The sequence below is a fragment of the Lepisosteus oculatus genome, chromosome 2, assembly GCF_040954835.1.
Source record: "Lepisosteus oculatus isolate fLepOcu1 chromosome 2, fLepOcu1.hap2, whole genome shotgun sequence".
Classification (NCBI taxonomy): Eukaryota; Metazoa; Chordata; class Actinopteri; order Semionotiformes; family Lepisosteidae; genus Lepisosteus; species Lepisosteus oculatus.
In genome coordinates this window covers 38,348,848-38,376,456 of record NC_090697.1, presented here as the reverse complement: position 1 = coordinate 38,376,456, position 27,609 = coordinate 38,348,848, and the positions used below count along the sequence as shown (strand labels likewise).

The following is a 27,609-nucleotide window of genomic DNA, read 5'->3' as shown; positions in this document are numbered from 1 at the left end:
AAATTTGTTATATTAATATTGAGAGCAGCAGACTCTACAGACAGGTCCAGTCGATTTTGTCAGACCATGAGATGCTGAGTCAGATTCTAGCTACTGTAGCTGTAGAAATGTTTGCATCAGACAGGAGGACCCCTGGACTAGAGTATCGCCATCTGCTGGAAGATATTGTATCAATGCACCTTCTGATTTTTAAAATCTTAAAAATATTTTTGTGTTTTAATCATAATAATGGAACATTAACCAGTAACAACATTAAAATGTTTCATGTTATGATAAGAATGCAAAATTATAAAGGTATGAATGATTATTGTTTTAAATATTTGTTTAAAAAGATATATGATAACAACAATTGCTGTATTTTTGGAAATAATTCAGAGGGTGCAAATTATACTATATAAGTGCAAAGTTGTGAACAGTGAAGGGAACACTAAATTATTTTTATAACAAACATCTTCTTAAACTTTATAATGCAATTAATTATAAGGAAGAATCAGTTAATATAATATTTTCGACAATGTATTTATACATGTACGTGAAATTTCCCCTTAATATGTTTGTGTTAACATTTTTTGGTTTCAAACATTTTTATTTCAGACATTAAATAGATTTTAAACTGGATAATAACACACATAGGAATGATGATATTAAATAACTTCCCACATTATACAAATTGGTGAAATACTACATATTTAAATAAACCATTTCTGGAAGCTTGAACATAAAATCTCGAATAACATGAGTAGGTAATTAATTGATGGAGAATGTTAAAAGAGCATTTCATGAAATGGCATTCTTGTATGATTTGTAAGGAACAGTAAAATGAAGAATTCAGTGTTATCTTCTTACAATGAAGCACAATCTTATTTGTTTGATACATTTGTTGCTAAAAGGAATACAAAGGTGATTCCATATCTGATCCACATCAGGCCAGAGCTTGTCTTTGTTTCCATGGCGTTAAGCGGATGAAAGAACACATGACTGCCCCTCTGGACAGGACATCACTCTGTTGCAGTAATTGCCCCCTGAAAATTCTGCTCCCCATTAATGCAGCATTTAAATCAGGCAGTAAATCAGAACTAAAGTTAGCCAGGATCAATCTAAAGAATGGTATTAAACATGCAAAAAACAAACTCAAACAGGGATAAGAGGAACATTTCATCACTAATGGCCCACGGCACATGTAGCATGGTATTCAAGCACTCACAGACTACAACACAGAACATCTGTGTATCTACCCATGATGCCTCCCTGCCTAACGAGCTCAACACCTGTTATGCTCGGTTTGAAGTCAGTACCAAAGAACCAGTCAATAGAGCTGCACCCTCTGCAGCTGACCAGGTGCTCTCACTGTCTGCAGATTAGGTGAGGAGATCTCTGCTAAATGTGAACACACGCAAGGCTGCAGGACCTGACAGCATACCCAGTCACGTCCTCAGAGCCTGCGCCAATCAAGTGGCAAGTGTATTCACAGACATTTTCAACATGTCATTGGCCCAAGCTGTAGTCCCCACCTGCTTCAAGACAACCACCATCATCCCAATACCGAAGAAAACCACAGTGACATGCCTTAATGACTACCGACCGGTGGAATTAACCCCTTTTATAATGAAGTGCTTCGAGAGACTGGCCATGGGGCACATTAAGGACACCATTCCAGACACACTGGACCCATACCAATTTGCCTACCGGCCCAACAAATCCATAGATGATGCAATCTCCATTGCTATACACACTGCCCTATCCCATCTGGATAAAAAGAACACATACAGTATGCAAGTCTATTATTCACCGACTTCAGCTCAGCTTTGAACACCATCATTCCAGAGAAACTAATCAAGACACCACCCTCTGCAACTGGATTCTGGACTTCCTGACAGACAGACTCCAGGTTGTCAGGCTTGGAAACCACACCTCCACACACTAACTCTGAACACTGGGGTCCCCCAGGGTTGTGTGCTTAGTCCAATGCTTTACTCCCTCTACACCCACAACTGTAAGGCTAAACACAACACCAACTCCATCATCAAGTTTGCTGATGACACCACAGTAGTTGGTCTGAACAGAGACAATGATGAGAGGGCCTACAGGGAGGAGGTCAATCTCCTTACAACGTAGTGTGAAGACAACAACCTCACCCTCAACATCGGCAAAACCAAGGAGCTGATTTCAGAAAACTGCAAAACGGTCTTGCACCTATCCACATGAATGGGACTGAAGTGGAAAGGGTCAGTAACTTCAAATTCCTTGGCACCCATATCACAGAGGACCTCAAATGGTCTCTCAATGCCACTTGTCTGATTAAGAAAGCGCAACAGCGCCTGTATTTCCTAAGATGGTTGAAGAAGGTTAAGATATCTTCTCAGATTTTCACTAACTTTTACAGATGCACTACAGAAAGCATACTGACAGGTTGCATCACAGTGTGGTATGGCAGCTGCAGTATTGCTGACTGCAAAGCCCTACAGCGGGTGGTGAAAACTGCCCAGTCCATCACTGGGGTTGCTCTCCCATCCATCCAGGACTTTTATGACAGATGGTGCTTGAGGAAAGCTCTAAGCATCATCAAACATCCCACACGCCCAGGTACAGACTGTATGACCCTCTACCATCGGAAAATGGTACTGGAGCATTCGGCCCTGGACTTCTAGATTCAGAGACAGTTTTTACCCCCACACTATCAAAGTATTAAACTCCCAGCCTCTCTCACCTATGATCTGAACCCTTACAGTGCACCTCTCTTCATCAAAACTCAACTACTTGTACCTCACATGTCAAGACGTTCACTCAACATAATTTTGTATCCTTTATTTCATTCTGTTGACATATGAGTTTGCACAACTGATGTTGTTTTGCACAGTACCTGTTACCTGATGTTGTTTTGCACATTGCCTCTGTCTTTCTTTTTTTATACAATTGTATTGTTGTTTTTTGTACTACTTACAGTCTGAGAGCTAGATAAATAGCATTTCGTTGTACAATATACCTGTATATGAGTATAATAACAATAACTTGACAAGGCTATAATCACAGTGCCTGCAGCAGGGATTTGAACCCACAATTTATGAGACCAGAGACTTACCCACTATGCTATGCTCCCCCAAAAAGGGATGATTAAAAGCATTCATTGTGTATGATGATATGGGAGTGTAAAAAGATCAAATGTATTTGAACTTTTTGTATAGGTGGCTAAAAACACAAACAGAAATGGAATACGTTTAGTGGTTGACTTATTTATTATATAGTACAGTGACCTTATAGCTGCAGGCATAAAACAATATCAAAGGAAAGTGATAAATTTAGAACACGTGCCCACTGTCCATATACTGTAGCATATGAAATGATGAATATAAATGACAAAATCTGAATGTATTATTATTTTATTATATTATTTTTAACTCATCTCAAATGACAAATTATGTAGTGCTGATCATACATTATATAATCCTCAGAAAGCTAAAAACCCCTGTTTCTTTTAAAAAATCGTATCCATTTATTGTTCTTTATGTGTCTATTAGCTGCAGCTATCAGCCCCAGTATGTCACATGTCTGCTTAATTTTTAGGCTTTATAATTGCACCGACAGTAACAATCAATAGCACCATTACAAGTGTTCAGTTTGTGCAGGATGTTATGAAATCAAAAGATTATACTGTATATAAAAAAAATTTAAATAGTTTTATCCGTAACATTGACTACATATTACATGCATTCAGTGGCAATAATGTAGTCAATATCCCTACAGAGTCATAACCTGAGAGTATGAGAAGATTGCATTATTTCTGTTGTATATATTTTTTTTTCCTCCTTCATTAGTAGTGAGAAGTTTGCACTTGTTTATGAAGACGATGACTCAAACATAAGATCTGGCTTCAACTTCAAAATCTGTCCAGTTGTGTTTGACGTCTATTTTAAAGAGGAAAAAGTACAGATACTGATGGATTTATTATAATCATCCAAGATAAACAGATACATATTTAATGTGAAGGAAATACTGGAAAGATTTAATGTGTACTTTTTTTTTTGCAAGCATGGAATTGCGGGATAAAAGTCAAATATTTATATTACAGAAGGTCTTTGGGCTTCTGAGAATGAGGTATTAAATTCTCATACTTTTATATATCAATTCCAAGCATGATAAGTAAACAGAAAGTCTACATTTCCTATAACATCTCTTTTAAGATTCTGCTTTACACATAATGAATGTATTATACATTTCATTGTGGGGAAAAAAACAGCAGTTTAAATGGGATAAAAGAAATTCTAGAAGACTAAGATGCAAACATGAAAAAGAAAACAATTACCTTTGTCTATCAAGAAGAAAGTCCTTGATTATTGTGTTCTCCCTTTCCTCACAAACAGAGGTAAACCTTAATGCTGACTGCAAGAATATTTAAAAAACTACAGGCAATGTGGAAATGTATTACAACAGCATGGACCAGACATAGAAATTAGTATTTAAAAGAGCAAATGAGTAAACATCAATAACCTAAATAAATGTGTAGACATTTCAAGCCAGAAAAATAGATAAGTGTGGAGTAAAAAAAATTCCAAACCGGATCCCAAAAGAAGAGATTAGATCAACAGGCGGAACTCATGGAAGGTGGGAGGAAGTTTGCAGGAGCAACACAGGTGTAAAAAATTATGTTATAAGAACCATAAAACACAGGGGTTGTAAATCATACTCTATAAATGCTTAATATTCTATAAATGCTTAATAAAAAGTTATCAGTGTTGTAATTTATATTTAATAAGCAAAGGGAACACCCACAGCCCACAGTGATATTGATTGACTATGACATGAGATATATCATGAAAAGATGTAGAGGTCAGTGATGCCTATTAACAGGTGTAACCATTTTGTGCTCTGATACATGCCTGTAGTCTACAAGGCATTGACTGACAAAGATTTCCAATGATGCAGTAAGTTCTGCAACAGCTGCAGTGAGTGTGATCAATCCTGTGATTGGGGATGTTGTTAACACAACCTGTCCCACAAGTGTTCAGTTAGGTTCATATCAGGCAATCACAGAGGTCAATTCAGAACTTGAACGTTCTGTACATAAATAAATGCCTGTGTAATTTTGGCTGTGAGGGGGAAAATAAAAATGCACATTTTCATGTTGAAAAATGTCCTCCAGCTTCACGTGCTGGGAGGTTTAGTCAGAATATGTTATCCTTATAATTTTGGAACACACCATCACTCTGACTTGACTGAACAAATATTATTTAGCAATACATTTCTGAATTCACCCTGCTTTTTATGACCAAGAATACTTCCATTTGCAGGTCAGTGTTACTGTGAAAGCTGATGTTGGTGAGGAAATCTGTGTATGATAAATATTTCAGATTCAGAAACTATAGCTTACTAGACATCTCTGATCTGTTGGATTATTGGCATGTTTTGAGTTCATTTTAAAGCATTTTCTGTACAGTAGCTCTGGTTAATTGCAACCAATTGTAAAGGTGCTGTCTTTCCATTCTGGCAAGTGGGACACCAAGACGAGGAGGGTCACCAACACTCCACATCATTCTAGGGCATGTTGCAGCCGTACTTGCTGTGGGCCATACCTCCACCCTTAGCTTAAGTTGCTGCAGGACATTTAAACCCTGTTCAGGTTCTCCTCAGTGATTTAACCTCTAAACTTCCAACCGGTGTTTCCCAGCAAATTCCTTTCTGTTCCTGTTTTCCCGTATCCCTACATGCCCGGACTGTTTCTAGAGATGCTCCAGACTGCTGAGTTGGCAGTGTGTCCAGGGCCCTTCACCGATTCAGTCGCTCAGTGGGCTTGCCGCTCAGCCCGATTCCTGGCACACTTCAGGCTTCCCGCCCTGACGACATTCGCCTTGTCTGGCCACAGTGTTGGTCCCCTGAGCCGTGCAGGGCATTCTGAAAAAAAAGCACAGGTGGTTCACTCCTTTCTCACCTAAAAGACTGTGCTGATTTCAATCTACTGCTTAGCCCAGTCCTTGGTGCGCCTACCCAGTCTGCCTTAATGACGCAGTTCAGTCTCTGGATGAGATCCCACCTGAAGAGCTTGCACTTTGCTAAGCCTGCTATCTTTCACACTTCTGGATTGACTGCCCCAGTGACGTGCTCCCTGACCAGTACAGCTTCAGATGCAGACCCTCCTTCCCAGTCTACACTCCTGCACCTGTTATCCCTTCATTACATCTCCAGCTCATCTGCCTATATCTCGGCCAGCCTGTCTGTCTGCTTGATATCCTGGGCATCCTCTCTCCTATGAGCCCCGCTGCTGGGAACAAAGCAGTCCCAGACTGTTAGTGCTGTAGTGTACCAGCCTGCCTACTGCCAGGGTATAACCCCTGGACTCTGCTTCTACCTGCTTCTACCTTTTCTGCTTGAATTTTTCCTGTGTGAAGCGGAGTCCACGCTGCAGTGTATCGGCCACTCCCCTTGAACTGAAACACTCTTATACTTGGGTCCATAACAGCTCCTGGCTGGCCCCCACCTTCCAGGCAGGTGGTGCAGTGTAACATATACTGTATGGTATAGCAGATTATCCAGTATTTGCTGGATGGACATTAAAACCATCCTACATGCCTGGCTTTTTTTCTGTAGCATCACTTGTGGGATCTTGTTGATGTTGTTGCCAGATGACTGGCAGACCTCCTGGGAAAATCTAAGGTTGCCGGGAAAATCTAAGAGGTATAAGTGGGGCCAGCAGGGGGCCAGCAGGGGGTGCTCACCCCATGTGGGTCCTAATGCCCCAGTATAGTGATGGGGACACTATGCTGTAAACAGGCGCCGTCCTTCGGATGAGACGTAAAACCGAGGTCCTGACTCTCTGAGGTCATTAAAAATCCCAGAGCGTTTCTTGTAAAGAGTAGGGGTGTAACCCTGGCATCCTGGCCAAATTTCCCATCGGTCCTTACCAGTCATTGCCTCCTAATAATCCCCATCTGTGAATTGGCTTCATTACTCTGCTCTCCTCCCCACTGATAGCTGATGTGTGGGGAGGATTCTGGCGCACTATGGCTGCTGTCGCATCATCCAGGTGGGTGCTGCACATTGGTGGTGGTGGAGGGGAGTCCCCATTACCTGTAAAGTGCTTTGAGTGGAGTGTCCAGAAAAGCGCTATATAAATGTAAGCAATTATTATTATAATTATTATTATAGACCTACATAATCCATTGTTGTTATAGGGCTGGGATATGTACAGGACATGTGCAGTAAGTCATTCTAACACTGAATGATATTTCATTAAATAGTACAGTATTGTGCATGTTGCATGGCTGTCACTGATTTGCGAACAACACTGACAAAATCCTTTAACTCAACATTCACTAATTATTTATTATTTCAGATTTATATAAAAGTGGCCCCAGGATTTATTGAGTGATTTCCCTAAAAACCAAGATCATTGTGTTTTTCCTGCTTCACAGTATACATTACTCTGCTACTTGAAATGATGACAGGTCATGCCAAAAAAGTTCTAATGAACTGAATAATCCTGTACTAATGGTTTACATAATCATGCAGTCATACAGTATAATGTAATAATATTTTCTTCTATTTATCTGTTTATTTTTGTGCACGAAGGGTTATGTGATATACCGATGAGTATCTGTTTCATAGATACATAGCTCTGTAATAAAGTACTGTATTCTCAGAATTTATGTAGTGAAATGCTGGACTTCTTGCTTTTATTTGTAATCTGAGCTGCAGGTTCAGTTTTCAGCTTGTTCAGCACAAGTTACTTTTTTAGGTTTTGTTTCACTAAACATGAATTATTTATGCAACAGACAGAAAATGTGTTTTGTTGTTTATGTTCAAGACAGTTTTGTGGCATTGCATTCACTGTCATTATTGCTGTTGTTCAGTTCAAAACATTTTTTTGTCTAGTAGTCATAGAAGGCTGGAAAACTAAATGAAAAATAGAATGTGTTATTGAAGGGTTTGACTTGTGTAGAAAGTATTGAAAAGTATTTAACTTCAGCCAAAGGATTGTTTTTCTTGAAACCTTGTGAGTATTCACCAATTAGCAAAATGTAAAAATAAAACTTGAAAGCAATCTGATTTTTATGATAGTGTGACATTATAGATGATTTTGGAGGATTTTCAAATTTACTGAATACCATTTGTGTTTTAATTAGTTGGTGGCGACACAATATTGTGGAAGTAGAAATGTTTAATTAATTAAGACTGTTGATTCTTTAAATCAGTATGATGTTCATTTTAGAGTTGAATTAACATGTTGTTCACTTCATTCCCAATCCATTCACTTTAGGAAAAGTGTCTCTATTTAGACAATCTAAAATTAACCTTCTTCTGATTATGAAGAAGTGTATGTATTGTATGTTAATGTTCATAGTACTGGAGCAATGTAGTTCTTCTGAAATGTGTGCCGCATTTCAAGGCAATTTATAGAACAAAATACTTAAGAAGCTCATGTTATGGAAGAAAAAGTAGATATGTGAATCCTGATCAAAATGAATTGTTTCAAATCTCTTCCAGACTATTCAGTCAACTCCATTGTGCTTCAGATCAAACATCTACTTCCCTTGAATACCCGATATTGTAGTTCTGCCAGTTTACAACCATCTTTCTGTCTGTTTTAAAATAACGATTTCCAACACATCTGACAGATTAAAATATTCTAAAATTAAAATTCACTATCAATATTGTATGCAAATTTTACTTCCACTTTCCCCTACAAAACACATAAAACCAATTATTTTGCTGCAATTAAAAATATGTTTATGACAAATTTATATTTTACGTGGTTTAAGTAGAGAGTAGAACAAACTTCTAAAAATGGCTAATGAATTTCTGAGACCAAAACATCAGGTGCAGTTCAAATTAAGCATTAGTTGAATTTGCTTGTACTATTTGCTACTAACAGGTAAACCACTGTTGGCTTGCCTGCTACAGCTATAATTTGAATTCTGTCCCTCATGGTAGTTTGGCTCTTTTTTAATTAAAGGAATAATGACCTTTTGTTTCTGTAGTCCAAGAGCTACACAGTAGATCATGTTATCTTGTTTACATTCCTAGAATTGTAATACTAAATGTCGTTTGTATTGAAAAAACAAACAAGATTATTACACAAAGTGTATTTCCTCAAGCGGGTAATGTCATCTGTTTTCTGTTGCAGAATAAACAGCTATGTGTGTTATAAAATTAAAGTCAATGGATAAAATATTTTCCATGATTTAGATTTGTTGTTCTTAATGCTTTTTTTGTCTAGAATTTAGAATTTTACTGAAACAGCAGAAGTGCATTTTGCAAAGAATAAAAAATTAAGCCTTAGCTGTTAAGTATAAAATATTACCAAGTTAATAAAGAAATTAGATTATACAGTAGTTTACTTTAGAACAATTGAGATATATAATGGGTATAAACAGAAACATATCTCTCTAGGCATGTATGTTTCTTAGATAAATAAATTATAAAGATATTTAAGACATTGATTAATGTTTTTGGCATATTTTGGACTAAATGATTGTCCTTGACTGTCAGAGACTTTGATGGTTGCACAAACACTAAGTGAATGGCCTGAAGAATGTCAACCAAATATACACTTCATATCAAGAAGACAATGCTTTCATGCCAATGGTATTTTCTCCTCAGTTGGATGTCAGCAGTAGACTCAAGTTAGCATCAATCAGGTTTTGTTTAGACCACACTGATGGATGCAAGTGAGTGTAGAAAGATGTTAATTGACAGAAAGGAAGGTCCAAGTGTGATGGTCTGGACAGGAGCATCTAGTCATTACTGAACTTATCATGACTGATGGCAACCTGACAGTACAGCCATTCTGGGACTTCACTTGTTGCCTTTCCTATGGACTTGTCCTAATGTGACAACATTCCAGCAGGACATTGTACTGTATGTCCTTGTGCTTCTTATATAAAAATGGCTGTTATCCTACTTATCAGACATGAACCCAATTGAATAGATGTTACTTTAGAATTCAGAGATCTGTGAACAGGCACACACTTGTCCAGATTCTTGATGAATGGGACAGAGTCTAAGACAACAGAATCTGCAACTTGTTGCATTTAGTGCAGATTTACAGCTTGTATCGTTTCCATCAATGGCCACACTTGTTACTAGCCTGTGGCTTTCACAGTATATCGATTTTTCAGCCCTTTTGATAGCAAATATTAATTAGCATAATTTGATTAGCTTTATCATATCTGTTCAATGGTATTTATGTGTATATTCTACTAAAAAGATTTAAATATTTTTCTGATAATTAGCTTTGTGTGTTTGTTGCAGTTGTAACACATAAGTTACTTTTTGTATTTAATTGTTTGCAATGTTACATTTTCACCTGATACCTCTGTTTTTGCAATTACAAAGTATTTGTAAATTTAATTTTATGTTTCTGGCAAAAGTAACGTACATAAAAGGCTTACTAGAATTTCATATAGCATATTGTAATAACATGCAATATGGAATGTGTCTGTATACATGGGAAGTTACAACATTAAATACTGGTACTTGAAAATAAACTATATTTAAATACATCAATTAAAATGGAGTTTTATTTTACTTATAGTTCTGTATTTTGATTTTCACTGATCAAATTTGATTTAGCTTAACACTTTCATGTGTTATTTCTTCTTCTTGTCATATGTTTGTGCTATAATTATATGAAATTGATACATTATGTAAACGTAGAATGAGGTTTATTAATGTGCATTTACAATATGATTTATTATCTCTGTGTATGGCCCAAACCCCTATGATATAAAAATCACAATGGCCATGAAACAACAAGAAAACTTTGTATTTGTTTACTTACCGATTTGTTAAGTGAGCTTGACAGGCAGTTTGTGGAAAAAATAAGGCACTTATTCAGAAGATGTTAACTTTAGGATTAACAGCTTGTTTTGCCCTGTTAAGTACAGACTGGAATATTTGTAGGGCTATGTGAAGAGATGTCAGAAAAAAAAACATTGCATAAGATGAAACGGGTGTGGCAACTGTCCAGCAAAGGCATTATGTTCTAGTTCTATAAACATTGTAGCTGAAGGGCTTGGCATTGTTGTGAGAGTTCTTTCCATTTGAATCCTGTTGTTAATTCACAAAGCTCTGGGTGTGACAGTAACAATATTCATGTACACAGTCACATAAGGAAGTTTCCATGATAACAATACTAACAAGGAAAATTTGTTAGAATTCATATTTGTAAGCTTCCTTTGACAAATATTAAAAGTTAAGGATTGGAGATTGTCAGACATACATAATTTGCTCTGGCAAGCTTTCTTTTTGGTTATAAAATAGTGCATTTTTTTATTTTTTTAAATGTATGTTTCACTATAAGTACTGTAATTGTCATTGTCCACAAAATGAAAAATACTTCTAGTATTTCAATCTAATGGTGACACTAAAGAATGCCATTTTTCCCATTTGACGTGTTACTAAAATGAATCGTTATGTATTTCGATCATGCGTTTTGGCTTCTGTAGCCACTGGCTTTGAACTTTTGAATCATGGAGATGCATGTGAATCAATTTGATTATAGAATGTGATGACAAAAAGAAACGTTACTTTTGATTTCACTTTTGTTTCCTAACCATTGATATTAGGCAGTTACCAGGATATGATATCACATCATTTAATATCTCATCTAGCTCTTATCTTGAAAACTGCTTCAGCTAAATTTCAGTCTGAGAAATCTTTTTAAAAATGAAAGTTCAGAGATCCACATATAACAGAGAAATTATATTAAATGAAAGCTTCACTGGACATGCGGATCACACTTAAAACTTTCCTGGAAATTAAGGAATAAACAAATAATCAAATATGAAATAGTTTACAATTTTTAATTAGCAGGTGGGTGCTACATTACCTTTTGAATACCAAATACTCTTCTCAGTTGGTTATCCTATATCAAGCATTGTGTGCCATTCAATTTGGTAATGCTTTATTTGAATGGTGCTGTATAATGGCTTCATAATCACTTCATAACTTCTTAAGCCATTATGCAGCAAAATCCAAATGAAGTGTTACTTTGTGTTCCACCTAAGTAATGAGTCCACTCCCTTCTTTTATTTAAAGTGCCACTTATCCAAATTAAAACTGAGGAAAATTAACTTTTATTTTTTGCAATAATTATTCAGATTTTATAATTCATATTTTATATATATACAGTAGTTTAAGTGGCATAAATTGCTTTAAGCTATAAAGCCTTGTATGCTCTCACTCTAGCTGACCATTTACAGTTACCTTATATTACTTCCTGTTTCCAGCACTCCTGTGATCAAGGGTTACAGATAGAGCCCAGGGCTCAACTGTGAAAGGTACTGAGTTTGCTAAATTCAGTTGCTATGCTGCTGACTGCATAAATCCTTTTTCCAAGAAAATTGTGGATGTTAGTGAACAGTTTCAAATCACTTCTGAAAATATTTTGATCACAAACTTATTCTGTTTGTGATATCTTCAATATGTATCCCACGAAATAGCAAGTTTAAAGTGCAACAAGACCCAGTCACAGAATAATTTGCAGCTAATTATTCTACCATTTTTTATTTGAGGTGTCTAAATACATCCATCCATTTTCTTACTGCTTTATTCAATACAGGTTCACCGGAGAGCCAGAGCTATCCCAGACAGGAACAGGATGCACCCTGGATCTCTATACCCTTATTGTATTTATGTTTTCATATTATAAAATTATTTATTGATAATATTTGAACTTGTAACTATTACTAAAATATTTATAAATAATATACATCCGTATATGTAAAGGAACAAGTAATAGGTTTATTCCATGCTGAAAAGAGAAGGAAGAAAGACAACACAACATTTCGGCTGTGTAAGCTTACACATTCCTTTCTTCCTTCTCTTTTCAGCATGGAATAAACTTATTACTTGTTCCTTTGCAGCCTATGCATGCTGACGCAGCTACCCACCTGAACTACTTCACCCACATATGTATTTTCTTACCACTTAATGTAATTCAGTGTTGCAGGGAAGATGGTGCCTATCCCAGCTAACAATGTGTGCAAGGCAGGATACACCCTAGATGTGATGCCAATCCATGGCAGAGACGCAGACACATGCATGTACTCACACCAGGGCCAATTTTACCAGAAGCCAATTAACCAAACAGTCTTTGATCTGTGGGAGGAAACTGGACCACCCAGAGGGAACCCATGCAAACACTGGGAGAACATACAAACACCATGCAGAAAGTACCTCAGGAATTAAATCCAGGACCGCAGCACTGCGAGGCAGCAATGCTAACCAATGCACCACGATGCACCCTGTCTAAATACATAAAGTCTCAAATAACTAATGTATAAGACTAAATTAAATACATTAATCTTCATATCTTTTGTCTCTCCAACATTTCAGCTACAGCAGACCATCAAATTTTGGCCGATAGGATTGTTTTCAGCGGCATAAGCAAATTATTATTATTTTTTTAAATTCCATATAAAGAGCCAATCAGTGAAGACAAAGTACAGTTACTTTAGCAAATTTGTTATTTAGTTATATGTTTTTCTACCTGCTGTGCGGTACTACAGAAAATCTGGGAAAATGTCTGGACCGTAAAAAAGAAAGAAATGCTTTTCTGTCATTATGGCACTGACTTTGTTAAATGACTTCCATTAAAACTGTGACTGTAGAAAATGTGCACACAGCAAAAATGTCTCAGTCTCAAGTGAAGGAAGGGGTGAAGTGGCAGCCTGTGCACTGATTGTGAAGGCTTTCATGCTCCACTTAAAAGAAGGTGAATTTAGTTGTGACTGGAGGGTCCTTGGATGTGCTTCATGCATCACTCACCACCTTACAGCCACTGATTAGTTTTTCCCATCTGTACTGAGTACATTCTCAAGCCTGGTCGGATGATTTTTTTTTTATTGTAGATTATTGCAGCAAAGCCCAGTTGTACTATTTACCCATAAATTGCCAGTGTTTAATAAATCGTGTATTGGATTTTGTCTAACTGTTACACAGTGTAGGAGTTTTGTGAATTTACTGGGGCAATTTATTAATTGTAGCAGTAATCACGAGGTGATTCATTATGGTTATTAGAAAATCAATCGATCAGCGATGCACACACACGGATTCAATACACGAGGTACATAAATGAATTCATGTTTACTACAGCAAAGGGTTGGCATAGTTATGCAAACATGACTTTTCTGTTGTTCTTTCATATTCGTTATCTATTTTTCTTACTTTGTCTAGAGTAGGTGGTGTTTATAACAGATGTTAATTGCTGCTTCAGAGTGTCATGACTGCAAGCTTTAAAGTAACAAAAAGTGAAAACTATGCTGATGCTATATGTATTGATAAGAATGCTGTGGCTACAGAAAGATACAGTTTAGCATGTGTCTCATTAAGATATACAAAGTGCAGCTCCTATATTCTGCACCCTGAAATTGCTCAGTATGAGTTTAGTTGTGGCACTGTATAAGACAGCATGAAGTTCTTTACAGTCATGTAAAGATGAAAGATTTTTTTTTTGCAATTTACTAGTTCACAATCTTTCTTGCTCTCCAATGGCACATAAAGAGATCATGTCCATATCTGAGAAGGCGGCATCTTCTTCCAATAAACAAGAGAGTAGAAGTCTAAATAGCACAGGTTGATTAACAAGTACACCCCATGTCTTAAGAGTTGGATATGGATGAACGGATGGATGATCTCTGAAAGAGAAGGAAAGAATAATAACACATGTCTGTGGTGTCAAGGAAAACTAGAGTTTATTATGGAAAAACACCCTAGCCAAACAGGATAAGCTGAGAGCGTTAGAGAAGGGAGAAAATGAGGAACAGTTTAAGATTAAGAGAAGATTAAGGAGCAAGATTTGGTGATAAATGAAGAGAAAGAATATAAGATGAAAGATAGCTGGTGTCACAAGAGTCATTGTGAATATGCCATACTTTTTCTGTCGCTGCTCCATTGTTATGGAATGCCCTTTCTCCATCTCTTCGAGAGACAAACTCTTTGATACTATTCAAATTTAATCTCAAAACTCAGATTTTAATTTAAACTTTTTACTAGGGCCTATGTCTGATTGTCCTACAGTTTATCTGTTATGTTTTTGTTTATTTTTCTTTTATTGGAAAAAAAATAAGTTAGCTATTAAATACTAATATACAGATTCTGTAATCTAAGTATCAATTCAGTATCAAGAGTAATATATGAGAGGGGAGAACAGGTAAGACTTGAAGTGGAAGGAGTGCACTCTTTCCCAGAAAGGGAACAATTTAAGGTTCCAAAGGGGCTCAAAACAGCAAAGCTGGCTGGCTGGCAGTGTAGGAGAGACAAGAAAAACAAAATAAATGAACTCAGTGACATATCAGCACCAATAAATCCATCTCAATCCAATTCTTCGGTACTTAACAGAAAGTTAGACTATTTTACTGAACTGAAAAGTAACATTTTCTGAAAGAAATCCAGTTTTTTTAAAACCAGTCTGCATTTTCTATCCTGTTTGAACTTTGTAGTGTACAGTATTTACCATGTAATGTTAATAAGCATAGTTGATTTCCAAATCTTAAAAAGATTTTCTAGATTGGCAATAGCTCAGTAAAATCCGAGATTTTACCTGATGTACCAAAAATACTATTTACGACACAAACACAAAGGTTAATTTTATGAGTGTACTATCAAATTTCAAAGATTTTAATGGAATGCACAATTGCAGAAGAACTTCAGAATATCTTATTCTTCAATCTTTAAAAGTGATGTTGACCTAGATTTTTTATTTTATGTGAAGTGTTTTATAAGAGCACAGATGTACCCTGAGAAACATTTGGAGCCTAACTCTCAACAGCAGTACTACTTGATTAATTATACTGTACTTCCTTTGCCTCAAATAGATTGGTCTGTATGACCATATGGGGCATATGGCTACTTCCATAAGAAAGTCAGTTTTCATTTGTGTATTTAAAAGCATTTACACACAGGGAGTTCCTATTTGATCACATTTAATGTCTGTTAAGCATGATAATTTGGCCTCTTCAAAAATGAAGAGCTTGTATACTCTCCCTTCACTGCTAATACATCAGTTTGTCACTGGCAGCTGTAGTTTTAAAGGTCCTGTACCCAATTATCAGTTGATTACTCTTCTTTTATGTTCTGAAACCAGCATGCATTCTCCAGTTTCAGTTTTCTTTGGTTTTTGCTACCAGTGCATTTTGAATTCTGAGTACCTGATGCAAGAGTGAGCACGTTTGTCCTGCTGTGCTGGCTCATAAACTGTGACAGCTTCAAGAATATGAATTGAGATGTTGTGTAAATCAAGGGAACACTTTGCTCTTTGGCTGGAACAATCATGTTTTTTTTTCATTTAAGAGTCACCCAGTGTGTTTTTGCGGCTTCACATTTGTTTTCATGTCCCAGTGGAGCAGTGACAAGTAAGACTGTCATTTTGGTACTTCAATCACTACATTTAGACCAACTTCAAACTTTGACTAAAATACAATTTTGCATTGCTATAATAGTGTAACGCAACGGGGGCTCAGGCAGGCGCCCTTGCCGCATAAGGTCGGCCCCATCCCGACTGAGGCTCGAACCCGGGACTCCCGCGTCTCTCTGCAGCGACCCAGCCCCGTGAGCTAAAGAGAGATCTCCCTACAGCCCAGTAGCTGTAGTCCTGCTATCACAGGGAAGGGCGGTGACATCACCTGCTCTGGTACGCTGGCTCTTACACAGTGCCTGTCGGCCTTAAGCGTTACAATAGCATCCCAGGGTTTCTTCATTTTCACATCTTTCCAGCATGTTTCCTGTGCGTCCCCCCACTGTCTCTTCTTAAGGTGATGTCCTGTCTCTGACCTGACTTTACACATTGAATTGCATGTACATTTTGTTCTTTACTTCGTGTCTTCACTCTGGTGTTTCTTCTTGTGCAGTATCTTCCGTGTAATTTCCTCATAATGCACTCCAGTAATTATAAGATGACTGAGCAATGTGCTATCTTATATGCAAGCCTTTTTTCATGACAGACTCCTTGGAATTGTTCATATTGTGATGCTTTGACCCTTTGGATTACTTCAGTAGGCTACAACCTTCTCCTCACAGCTTTAAGATTATCTCAGGGTCCCATGTTAATGGATACAAATATTCATTTTTGAATTAAATCTTTCAGACTCAGGATATGACAGCCAGCAAAACAAACTATTGCTTAATTTCTCTCTTTATTATCTGCATCTTAAAGAGAAAGGAATATTGGAAGATTAAAAAAGGGCTGGAGCACTTTATTCTAAAAGGTGCCATGTTCCCTAGTTCCTAATTGTGTCGTGTTCATGTTACTGGACTCACCTTTCTTCTTACTTTTGTTATACTGTATGTGTTTGTTTTGTAAGGGAGTATACATGAAAAGCTAAGAAAAACTATTAAACCTAAGGAAGGAACTCTTTGCAGTAAACCTGTCAACACTGTTTTTCAGCTAGGATGGTTGTAGTAATCAGTTTTGAAACAGCCTTGTTTTCCAGATGAGAAAACAGTCCATGTGGTTTGTCCATTAATCCTGAATGGAGAAATGAGCACACTGAGCTAAAATAACTTGGCTCTTCTGCTTCACTAAAAAGGGAATTCAAAGTGGAAGTTTACCTGACTTTTAATTGTTTACATTTCTTTCATGATTCATTAGAGATAATAAAACACCCTGTCTTACAGGAAATTATATATTCCCTGTATATAATGGAATTATATATTATGTCCTCATCATGGAGGAAGTTGCAATGGACAATATTTGCATATCAGTTACTGATTGGTTAACTAGTTAATTTCATGTCCTTTTTTTCCTCTGGGAAAAATAGGCAGGGTGCCCACTCCAAGTCAAGAATATTTTATTAAGAAAACTCAAATAAATACCTCCTACATGTACATTGTGAAAAATAATAATTTTGTAAGCTCTTCAAACAACACTTGTTTTTTTATTTCACACATTGATATGTAAAAATCACTTCAATAAAAAAAAAAGAAAAATATGTTTTCATATTTTTTAGGCTGCAGGTCCACAGTCATTGCCCTACACACCCTCTTGACACACCAGCTGTTTTGAAGCATATAATCACTCTAATTAGTTCAGCGTCAAACATCAATTACTTTTTGGCACATAGTTACTTGTCAATGCATCTTTATACTGTTTTTACTAATATAACAAATTAGGGGAAAGTTTTTCACTCTGCAAGTTATACTAGCTGATGTCTTCACTCTTAAGATGGTTTCATACAGTAATCCTAAAGATTGTTCAGAATGCCAGAAGACTTTGATGTGAAGGTAGCTGGTAGAAAAAAACTCCTAGAGCTTCAAGGATAATTAAAATTAAACTTTAATCCTGTTGATCAAAGGTCTGAGTTCTCTTCAGTACAAACTACAAAAGCTGCTGTATTGAAAGCATAGCACCTCATTAATGTGTTTCTTGACTTCTTAGGGATTTTTCAGGCTGTCTGATGTAAAATGCGTTGCAATGTTGAAGCATCAAGCAATGTTCAGAATGTTGCTAGGGTTATTGTGTCACTCTGACACAAGCTAGAGATTAGGAGGCATATGGTCTCTTATTGCACGGCTGATTCTGCATCTGCTGTAGCTTGTCCGAAACTGCCATGTGAGTGCTCCTTCAATAGGAATTCTTATATTCCAAAATGGCATTGACCTTGGAGTCGATGTCGGTTTCAGGGATTTAGGCCTCCTCTGGCTTTGGTGTTGTCAGAGCACTGTTAACATTAATTACTGTGATCCACATCGGTCTGCTCTCCATGCTGTTGCACAGGAATCTTACAATCGTTCTTACCAACTATTTTTTGTATATTAGAAACTCAGTTTCATGTAATGCTTTAAAGCTGTAATCTTTTATTCTGGTCCTGAAGTGTGATTCTGATTTTCTAGGCTTTTTAAAGCCCCACCTCCTGAAGACATGGGAGTTTTTGTTATCCTGGTCTAATTAAGATAATAATGAGCTGATGCAGATCATTAAAACCTGACCTAGAAACGAAGAGAGAAAATTGTTCTCCAGAAACAATATTCACAACACTTGACAGGCTCTTTTTTTGGGGTGGGACTCTTATAACTAGTTATTTGTTTGGTTGATGTTTTTATATGTTTAACATGTTAATTAGGTCTCACTAATTAAAGAGTCAAATAATGTATTAGTTCAGTAAGGATTTATTTTAGCACTTCTGTCATTTCCAAACATAATATCATTGCTCTTCAGACAGTTTAGCACAGAAAATAAAGACTTTTTATATTAAATAAATCAGAATTTAAAATGTTTCAAAATACTTGTTTATATCATCTGTATACTTTAATGCATAGTGGATACAAACGTATAGTATGACAGGTATGAACAATCATTATTATTGAGTTGACAAATGTACCTGAATTATTTCTATATTTCTTAGGTGCTTGTACATACCAGTTTTGAACTAATAAACATTTTAAATGCAAAATTAAATGCTAACACAAGTGACCAAAAATGAAACAAAAGAATGGGAGCTTTAGTTTGAAGGCTGTGTGGTCATTTTTGGCTTGAATTTTCCTAGAATATCCAAAACTAAAGAAAATGCAGCTTGCCACCAATATATGAAACAGCCAGCACTGCAGGCAAGCAGCAGGGTTCAGTATTTGACTTCAGATGGCTGTTAATGAAGTTCGCAGTTTGCCTAAAAGAGGTTGGTATGTTGTATATTTTACACATATAAATGTGTGTGAAATTGGAAGCAGTTTCTGTCTGTAAAAAGCATTGTATTTTGCAAATGGAAAAAAAAGGTCTGCAGTAAAGCCCATGCTAAGAGCCAGAACAAGTTAAAGTCAATGAGATTTACTCTGCAAGGATCATTTCAGCTGCATTCAGTCAGACAAAATACAAATCCGCAATGCAGACCACTCAATAATGGATTTCGCTTGCCGAGGCTGAAGGCTGGAGTAAAGTTTTATGAGCATCAGATGTGTGCCCGGTACCATAAATGCACCTTTTTGCTATGTACAGGTATAACTTTATTTTTGTTATTTTATGGCATGTTGTGTGTAATTTCTTAACATATTGTTTGCTCAACCAATGTTTGAGACACACTTTTCATCTTTTCCATCAATTATCTTTATCGCTATCAATCATGTGTTAAAAATAACTGGCCTGAACTCTCAATTGCTTTACAACTAAAGTCCTGCAACCAATTTACCTTTTGTAGCAGAAATTCAGGAATGGACAGTGGCAGCTCAATGACAGTCTCATCTAATGAGATTGATAACCCTTTCTAGTTGGGGTTTGAACAAAGAAAATAAAAAGTGATTTAAGTTAATGTTGCAAATTACGTCTGCTTCTGGGCAAATTAATATTCTCCTCCTTCTGGTCTTAAATGCATTAAATATTGTCAAACACAATGTCCTACTGGAGCACATGGAGCACAAAATTATTAAACGAAAACTGGCACTTCCCTTCATGGTTAGGTTAATATAGACTGTTTTAAATCTGATGTTGTCCTGCTTATATAGACTGTTCCACAGGGCTTTGTGCTGGGATCTTTACTGTTGGGTATTTACTTCTTGTTTCTTGGTCATATTTTTTACCACAGTGGACTTGGCTATGATAACATAATATTCACTTATGTTAGTTTGCAGGCCAACCTTGATCTCTGTGATTTCTGCCTTTCTATGGTGCCTGTTTAATATTTAGATAGTGACAAAACATTCTTATGTAAAACTGCGCGAAGACTGAGGTTAAGCTCATAGGATTACAACATTGCTTTGCATAGTTAGTGACTTCAGAGTCTGTGACAATTAAAGCCTTGACTCCAGTTGGAAACCTTGATTTTACCTTAACAACTTAACAATACAATAGTTTAACAACTATTAGGACTAAACTAGAGGACCCAATATATGGAAATAATATTCTAGGAAATAGTCAACATAAATTTATAAAAGGTACTTCTTGTCTAACCAACGTGTTAGGGTTCTTTGAACAAGCAACAGCAGTATTAGATTCACATAGGACATATGATATAAAGTATATATTTCATGAATATAGTAGAACCATTAATCTGAGATCTGCTCATTCAGGCCTTCTTACTCTACTGAAAACCATGCTTCACATAATGGCTGACAGATTTCTCTTCTGCAGTAAAAGGACCTTTAGCCTCATAGGCTAAAATCAATGGAGAGGCTCCAACTGTCAACATTTTTTAAACTCACTTAAAACTTTATTTTCTGTCAAAAGTTTAGCATTTAATGTAGTTTTACTACTGTTTCATTGGGTTCTGTGAAAAGCTTCTATAAACAAAATGGATTTCTATGATAAGGATGATGAATGTCATTGTTCTATTTTTAAATGAAATAATTAAAATTTAAACAAATTTAAATTTGTTAATTAAAGTTGTAATATTACTCTTGATTTTTTCAGTTTTTCCCATATGGCGATGCCTCAAAGTTTGCCCAGCATGCCTTTAGGACCTTTGATAAGAACGGTGATGGGACCATCGACTTCAGAGAGTTCATCTGTGCACTGTCTATCACATCACGGGGAAGCTTTGAGCAGAAGTTGAACTGGGCGTTCAACATGTATGATTTGGATGGTGATGGCAAAATCACACGAGTGGAGATGTTGGAGATTATAGAGGTAAGAAACTGAGAAAAAAATGGTAGTTAATTTGAAGGAATAAGACTTTAGCTCTTCCTGTTGTGTTTACATGACACTGAAGTTGCAGAGTGCATTGTTATGTTATAGATGATTGTTACTAATCAAATGATGCTACATCCCAGGTTTAAGTTACCATTTTACAGCATGTTGAAAAAGGTTGTGTGTTAAAGAAATAAAATACAGGTGTTTACATTATATGCTCATTTGTTACACCTGGTAAACATCACACTTTCATTAGAAAACAATGCCACATTGGGGTATTAATCAACCTGTGTCCCATAATTCTTTTATGGGTTTGTATATACCCATATATGGTTGCCTCACTAGGTCTGTGTATTAGAGGATTACCAGCGAAATCTAGCAAAATTGAAATATGGTCTCATGGATTCAAGGTGGAATCTGCCTGATTTATTGTGTGAATTAAAATGACAGAACCCTTAATGTGATTATTTATAATGGTGTATAGTTAGGACCAAATATTTTCCATCATCCTATTGCTGTAGTAGATGTAGGTCAAAGCTTTAGACATCTATTTTGGAAGCATATTACATTTTTATATAACAAGCACCTTAATAGTTTTGCAGCAAGCAATTTTTAGTGTGTAGTACTGTATGAGACCACAGTAACATTTCTCCATTTTGTCATTTTGAATAAATGTGCAGTGCGAGGGAAGAACGATTTTTAAAAACAAATTGTGATAATCATGTCAGAAATAGGATGCCTGTGTGCTAGAAAGAAATTGATATGTTGAAGACATGCCTTTTTTTAAACATGAGTTGATATGTGCAACTTATGACTGCAAAAGCCCTTTCACAAGACTGGAGATGTTGGTAGATGCCTAGGGCAAAATGTACAGCTATGCTTAAACCTTGATATATATTAATTCCATGATTCATCAACATCAGAGTATATTTAGGAATGGTATAGTGAGTACTAAGCACCTTTTGCTCTTTATCAGTGGGATGTCTTAATTTAACAATTATAACCAGGTTTGCAAACAAGCCTTAATACTGTTTATTATATAGCTTATGGAAAGCCAAGCCTACAAGCACATGATAGAGTAGTTGTTACAATCATGTGAAAAAGAAAATACACCCTCTTTCAATTCTATCAATTTATATATCAGGACATAACAAAAAATCATCTGGTCCTTACCAGATCCTAAAATTAGGTAAATCTAATCTCAGGTGACAAACAACACATAACAGATTCCACTATGTCATTATTTATTTAACAGAAAATAAGCCAACATTCAGACGCCATGTGTGAAAAACGAAGTACACCCCATGATTCAGTAGCTTGTAGAACCACCATTAGCAGCAATAACTTGAACTAATCGCTTTCTGTATGAGTTTATCAGTCTCTCACATTATTTTGGAGGAATTTCGGCCCACTCTTCTTTACAGCATTGCTTCAGTTCATTGATGTTTGAGGGCTTTCATTTATGCACAGCTCTGTCAAGGTCCCGCCACAGCATCTCAATGGGACTGAGGTCTGGACTTTAGCTTAGCCATTCCAACACCTTTATTCTTTTCTTTTTTTGCCATTCAGTTGTAGATATGCTGGTGTGCTTGGGATCATTGTCCTGTTGCATGACCCAATTTCGGCCAAGCTTTAGCTGTCAGACAAATGGCCTCCCATTTGTCTCTAGAATAGTTTTGTATAAAAGAAGAGTTAATGGTCGACTCGATGACTGCAAGGTGCCCAGGTCCTGTGGCTACAAAACAAGCCCAAATCATCACCCCTCCACCATCGTGCTTGACGGTTGGTATGAGGTGTTTGTGGTGATACACTGTGTTTGGTTTTCGCCAAACATGGCGTTGTGCATAATGACCAAACATCTCCACTTTGGTCTCATCTGTCCAAAGTACATTGTTCCAGAAATCTTGTGGTTTGTCCAGATGCAACTTTGCAAACCTAAGCAGTGCTGTCCTGTTCTTTTTGGAGAGAAGGAGCTTTCTCCTGTCTAACCTTCCATGAAGGCCATACTTGTTCAGTCTTTTTCTGATCGTACTGTCATGAACTTTAACCAAGGCCTGTAGATCCCTAGATGTAGGTCTTGGGTTCTTTGCGATTTCTCTGAGAATTATACGTTCTGACCTTGGGATGTATTTGCTGGGACACCCACTCCTGAGAAGATTGGCAGCTGTCTTGAATGTTCTCCATTTATAAATAATCCTTCTTACTGTAGAATGATGGGTTTTAAATTGTTTGGAAATTGCCTTATAACCCTTCTCAGACTGATGAGCAGCAACAATTGCTTCTCTGAGTTCAATGCTGATGTCTTTTCTCCTTGGCATGGTGTTAACACACACCTGAATGCTCCAGACCACCAAACTGCCAAACGTTCTGCTTTTATAGAGGTGGTCACACTTCCTGATGATCAACTAATCAAGTGCATTTGGTTAGCAGCACCTGGCTTACCTTACCCTTATACCAGTAAAGGTATACTTAATTTCTCCCACATGGTTTCTGCATTTTGGATTACCTTTTGTTGAATAAATAATGACACAGTGAAATATATTATCTGTTGACAGTCATCTGAGGCTAGATTTGTCCAATTATAGAAGTTAGTGTGGACCAGACGATTGTTATTAATGCCCTGATATGTAAAACAATTGAATTGAAAGAGGGTGTACTTACTTTTTTTAACCTGACTGTAGGTCTCTGTTCTTCCTGATAGTGGCATAAGGCTACAGGAAAAAATCATCATGGATAACTGTGCTCATCGGCTTGTGATTCACAATGGCAGAATACTTGTACACTGCTTAAGATTAATAAGATTTCTAAAATATTTCTGAGAACAAATATTGCATCAGACATTAGCATTGATTTACAAAAAAGCTTTCTAATGGAAAGGGGAAATTATTCTGTATTTGTAACGTTCGATAAACTTTTGCAATTCAGGTTTTTTCCTTTTATAATTAAAGTTGCACATTTCCACCAATGACAATCAGGGATGGGATATTCTTTTCCACAGTTTCTTATATTCGATTTTAAGACAAACATTCTGTCCACGAGACAGAACATATCAGGTTTTATGACCAGAGCTGAAATCAGAAGGTTCAAACACTGGTCATAGAGGACATTTATGACTCTTGTGTCACTTACACAGTTTAAGCCATTATTTGGTAAATCAGAGTTTTTGACAATTCCTATATATTTCTCTTGAAAACACTTAAAGAGTTCTATTTGAATATATAATTAGTTTGATTAAGGCTCTGATTATGAATTTAAGAGCTCAGGCACAATAAAAGAAAAACACATTTCTCAAGCAGCAGCAGGAAAGTATAATAACCCTGAACCAAAATGATAATACCAGAGAGAAATTTACAGATTTGTCTTGGGTGTGGGGGGGAGTAATGCACTGCTCAGAACCACTGCATTTTCCAAATCTGTGATAACATGGAAATGATATCTGATGTGTTCTCTTTTTTTATTCAAAAAAGGCTATTTACAAAATGGTAGGCACCGTCATTATGATGAAAATGAATGAGGATGGGCTCACACCTGAACAGCGAGTAGACAAGATTTTCAGCAAGATGGATAAGAACAACGATGATCAGATCACACTGGATGAGTTCAAAGAAGCTGCAAAGAGTGATCCATCCATTGTATTACTCCTTCAATGTGACATTCAGAAATGAGGTGGCGTCAAAGCATTATGGACTGCACAAAAGTTAAATGTTCCATTCAGTTTGCAGCTATTTCCACCGAAAAAAAAATGCTTGGACTACCTTTCAATGGACTCGCTTCTTGTGTTTGAAACACTTGTGTGCATGAGAATGTCATTTGCTAAAACAATTTTAAATATATATACAGTATATATAATATATGAAATATAAAAATATATTATTTAAAAACTAAACTGCCAAATGTGAAGTGTGCAATTTCCATACAGTCTCATCCCACTGGAGCTTGTGCATCAGTAATGTGATGCGTTGAATTAAGCTACTATTTATTGTACATGTTTACTGATGCTAGCTGTGTGTTTCATATATCAGATTAATAAAACCAAATTCCCATGGTAATGTAACTGTTCCTAATAACTTATGTATCCATCTATAAATCAGAAACTGGACGGACAAAGAGATGGATTCTAGTATTCATCAGGCTGCTTCTCTCACATGTGCTTGTACTGTTGGTGAATATAAATGTAGTTTATGTGCATGCCTTTAGGTTCTGCCTTAAAATCTGTCCTCATTTGCATCCTATGAATCAAAACAAGTCAAAGCCTTATGGAATAAATGCAGTAAAAAGCACATAGGAACAAATATCCTATTGCCATAGGTCCTTCAATAACGTACAGTATTGTGTATGGGATGTATATTTGTGATTCGTTGAGCCATTATTTGAGTAACTGTGGGAGCATGTTTCCTTATAAGTAATAGTATCTGTGTTGCTGAAATTCTTGTAGCACCTATCTATTTAGATCTGCTTACTTGCAAGCCTTGAAGACCTTGAAGAGGAATAAATAATCACTATTTGACTATATTTAACATTGTAACTCCAGCAGTCTGTGGCCAAGCATACTTTTAAAAAATACCCAAAAAGTGCATCATAATTTGTATTGAATTCCCAGCTAAATGTGACGCCCTCCAAGACAAGCAATTAAAAAAGCATCAACAAAAAAGAATATTTTTAGTGAAAAGCTTGGCATTGCATTTTTTTTTAAAGAAAGTCATTCCACCTGCCTACGAATAGGGAGCATACTGACATAAAATCCCTTGGGGCTGAGCAATGCAACATTCTATAAGGTGCAAAATGTTTTCTCTCTCTCTGTCTCTTTCAGTTTCAAATGAGTGTAAAGTACAACAAGCAAAACAACTTTACAAATGCAGTTCTTTAGTCAGCTACCATGAGAAGAAACCCTTTTAGTCTTGTGTTTGGTATACCAGTGTACTGCATTGTTATTAACTTTTTGTAGGACTTTTTTATTCCCCTGTTCCTCCCTTCAACATGCAAACTGTATATAATCCCAATGTTTTTAATGTTGCAGTATTCTGCATACAGGACAAGACCGAGGCTGTGCAACTGAGAATATAAACTGCAAATAATTGTAAAGAAGAATTGTTAATGAAGCTGCAATAATAAAGTTATTACCACACTCCTATAATTAAGAAACTACATTTCTGTAATGAAACAGCATTAAGCTTTTTTCATGTGGCAAGATGTATACTGATGAGAATAATCATTGAGACATTTGTTAGTCTTTGTTTCAGGATACTGCATAATTAAGACAAACAAAATCATTAGCTTCCTTGCTTTGAAGAGAAATGAATCCCTATTGGTTTAACTCAAACTTTACAATAATATATTTGCCCAGTAAGTGTTTGTATTGAATATTAAAGTGTATTATCATCAAATACCAAATTCAAACAAGCAAGAACTATTTAAAATGTAAAGATTTTTGTAGCATGTGTTGTGCCCCTAAATGACATGGCTGCACTATTCATTGTGTTGTGGTTTAAAATAAAACATCTATGGGCTGTTTTCTGAAGCTCTGATTTTTTATTGAAGTGCAAGAACATCTTGACATACAGAATAAAATAAAAGTGTGAAGGATATGTAAGAGATCCTCATAATTGAAAAACTTTTCAAATTGAAAACCTATTTTAAGTCATAAAATCCCTAATGTTAGAGAATGTACACTGCATGTTCCCTGCAATATAGAATATGCCTTATCTCATAATTAAAATTACATTTATATAGTTTGTAGCATATCATAGGATGCATGTAATAGTACAAAAAAGTCCTAAAATAACAATCATGTTTTTTTTAAATGTAGCACTAAAGAGAAACAAATAAAAATAAGCGACTGTTACATTGCCTAAGAAACCACAAAGACATTTCAGTTTTTTATTTTAAAAGCTATACACCACTTTAGACATAGTTTGAAAGTGGTTATGGATTATTTTAGGTCCCATGTCTTCACAAAACTATGGACTAAAATTGGTATGTATAGCCATGACAATTTACTTTCCTGTGTTATCAAGGCATAATCCTACCGATGGATTTTCCCTTTATGTTCGTTTTGCATCTTA

The 27,609-nt window shown here is 36.2% G+C and overlaps 1 protein-coding gene across 2 annotated transcripts in view; it reads left to right on the top strand.

Moving 5' to 3' along the window:
* The window catches only part of vsnl1a (visinin-like 1a), a 59,483-nt gene extending 32,418 nt beyond the window's left edge, over positions 1-27,065 (top strand). For both annotated transcript variants that reach the window (XM_015349354.2, XM_006625948.3), the window contains exons 3-4: positions 21,329-21,544; positions 25,015-27,065. In XM_015349354.2, coding sequence (XP_015204840.1) covers positions 21,329-21,544; positions 25,015-25,212 — 414 coding nt within the window. In that variant the 3' untranslated portion in view covers positions 25,213-27,065. The remainder of the gene's footprint in view (positions 1-21,328; positions 21,545-25,014) is intronic.
* The last annotated feature ends 544 nt before the right edge of the window (positions 27,066-27,609 follow it).